This window comes from Chenopodium album, chromosome 15 (assembly GCF_948465745.1).
Source record: "Chenopodium album chromosome 15, dcCheAlbu1.1, whole genome shotgun sequence".
NCBI lineage: Eukaryota > Viridiplantae > Streptophyta > Magnoliopsida > Caryophyllales > Amaranthaceae > Chenopodium > Chenopodium album.
The window spans coordinates 9,193,936-9,196,183 of NC_137848.1; the positions used below are offsets into that span (position 1 = coordinate 9,193,936).

The following is a 2,248-nucleotide window of genomic DNA, read 5'->3' on the forward strand; positions in this document are numbered from 1 at the left end:
ATTTTAAAAAAATGCAATACCAAAACACTTAATTGCTGTCACTATAATTCGATATACATCAAAGATTCAATGAGTATTTGAAGAGTTAATAACAGAATAAATATTCAAAACATGAAAAGAATATTAGAAAGAGAAAACAAGGATGTCTCTCAGTTATTTAATTATTTTATAATTTTAGGTAATCACCAAAATGATAATAGGTAAAATCAAAATTTACCTGTAATTAAAAAAAATGCAATTCATGTGCGAAAATTGTAAGCACTTATTACAGTCTAAGAATGCATATTCAAATTAAAACTAAAAATCAGTGTTTGGATCCCAATCAAATATGGTTGGCAATTTCTCGAATTTACTTATTTCATAAGAATCTGTAGCATTTGCAGCATCACCAACATTGTATGTCCTTGGCATGAATTTGCTCAATAGATCAACAAAACCACCACGTTTTATGACTTGTGGCGCAGCTCCTTGAGATTCGGCTTGGCAATGCGTACCCTGATTAGTAATATCATGAACAGACTTGCCAATATCATGAACCCATGTGTCGACATTTTCATTCCCAGTGGTCTTAACCTCCTTTTTGGGTTTACCCTTGCCTTTTCTTTTCTTTTGTTCTCTAATAATATCCTTCTCATTAGGATTTATTTTCTCCTTCTCTATTTCCAGGATCATTTTTGCTAATTTGTCTCTGAGCCAAATAGATCGATCATACGATGTAGACACCATTCTACTAAGTTGTGTACTTAGACCAATGAGGAAAGCAAAACGCCCATTTGCCGATGCCTGATCATTCCTCTTTTGAAGATCTTGCTGCTTCAATGAATTTGATATATTGCTCTTTGCTTTTATTGTCCACCTAAGAAGAATGCAAATTTCTGGTAGTTCAACCATTCCTCTATATTTCATGACCGCAAACATATGACGACAAGGCAAACCAATTGCATTGTATTTCATACAACAAAAAACTAGTTGTTTTAGCTTGTCATTGTAGCACACAATGTAATTACAATCTTTTAACACACAATCGTTTAACCAGTAGGTTGTTGACGACCCGTCAACATGACCTTTTTCTTCTTTCACCTTTGTCACAATGTGCCTTGATTCAAACTCAAGTTCTTTACAAAACAGATTGTACACATTCCTTGTGTAGGTTCGAGCTGCTTGTGTTTTTATTTCAGTCAATACACCAGTTATAACGGGAAATGTGTGTGTGGAGATGTAATCATCTTTGTCTTCTTCAAATCAGATATGTTCAAGTACTTGGTCATACAGCTCCACAAAACGATACAACATTATTTCTTTTGTTATAACCGTTTTAAGTGTGCTATTCATAGACTCACATCTTTGAGTGCTTCTCATACCTGCACATAACATAAGTAATGAGTGATATAATTATCACTGGACTCATATTATTCTACAAAAAAATCTTACCTAATTATATATTAAGGTACAATAAAGTGTAATGATGTATATGTGTGTATAATATTACATATATTATAACTGGTAAACACCTATTTATATGTTTAGCATTGCACATACATTTGCCACATGTTTCAACATATTATATATAACACGATTTGAAAAAAAGGACTAGTTTTAGAAATAATTGGTAACCATCTATATAATAATGTGTCATTACACTATGCATAAAAAGGTAGGCAAATGTATATAGATAACCCCCAAAACAGTACAGGTAATGATCATTGTTATTATTGCTCATTGCGTATAGAAAGTAATTTTCTTACCTGCATAAAATTGTCCAACCATAAAAGCCTCAGCCCATTTATGTTTATCAGTGTACAAATCTTTAGCCCACTTTTTATCTCTTACTTCATCATATGCCTTCATTAAGTCTTCCCATGCCTATTCAAACTCAGACGGTGTCCGAGCCCCGTCAACACATTTCATGATTCCACTGCAAAAGCGTCTGTTTGTATGGCCCTTGATGTTGCGCATAAGATGCCATAGACATAGTCTATGGTGAGCATGTGGGAAAACTTCTTCAATGGCAAGTTTCATAGACTTGTCCCCATCTGTGACAACAGTGAAAGGAGCAACGTTGCCTCCAGCCTCAAGTAATTGTCGAAGCACCCATATGTAAGTGTCTGTTTTTTCATTTGTGACCAAAGCGACACCTAACGGCACTGTCTTCCTGTGATGGTTTACTCCTACAATCACCACAAAAGGTTTGTTGTAGGCGTTTACCTTATAAGTCGTGTCGAATGCAATTACTGATCCAAAAGCCTTG

General features: G+C 34.5%; 1 protein-coding gene across 1 annotated transcript; it reads right to left on the reverse strand.

Annotated features, from left to right (window-relative positions):
- Positions 1 to 297: 297 nt before the first annotated feature.
- LOC145580750 (uncharacterized) lies at positions 298 to 1,848 on the reverse strand. Its single transcript, XM_081637863.1, has 4 exons — positions 1,746 to 1,848; positions 1,271 to 1,361; positions 724 to 856; positions 298 to 495 (listed from the first exon to the last, which is right to left on the reverse strand). The coding sequence occupies exons 1-4, from the start codon at positions 1,846 to 1,848 to the stop codon at positions 298 to 300; spliced, it is 525 nt and encodes a 174-aa protein (XP_081493989.1).
- Positions 1,849 to 2,248: the final 400 nt, after the last annotated feature.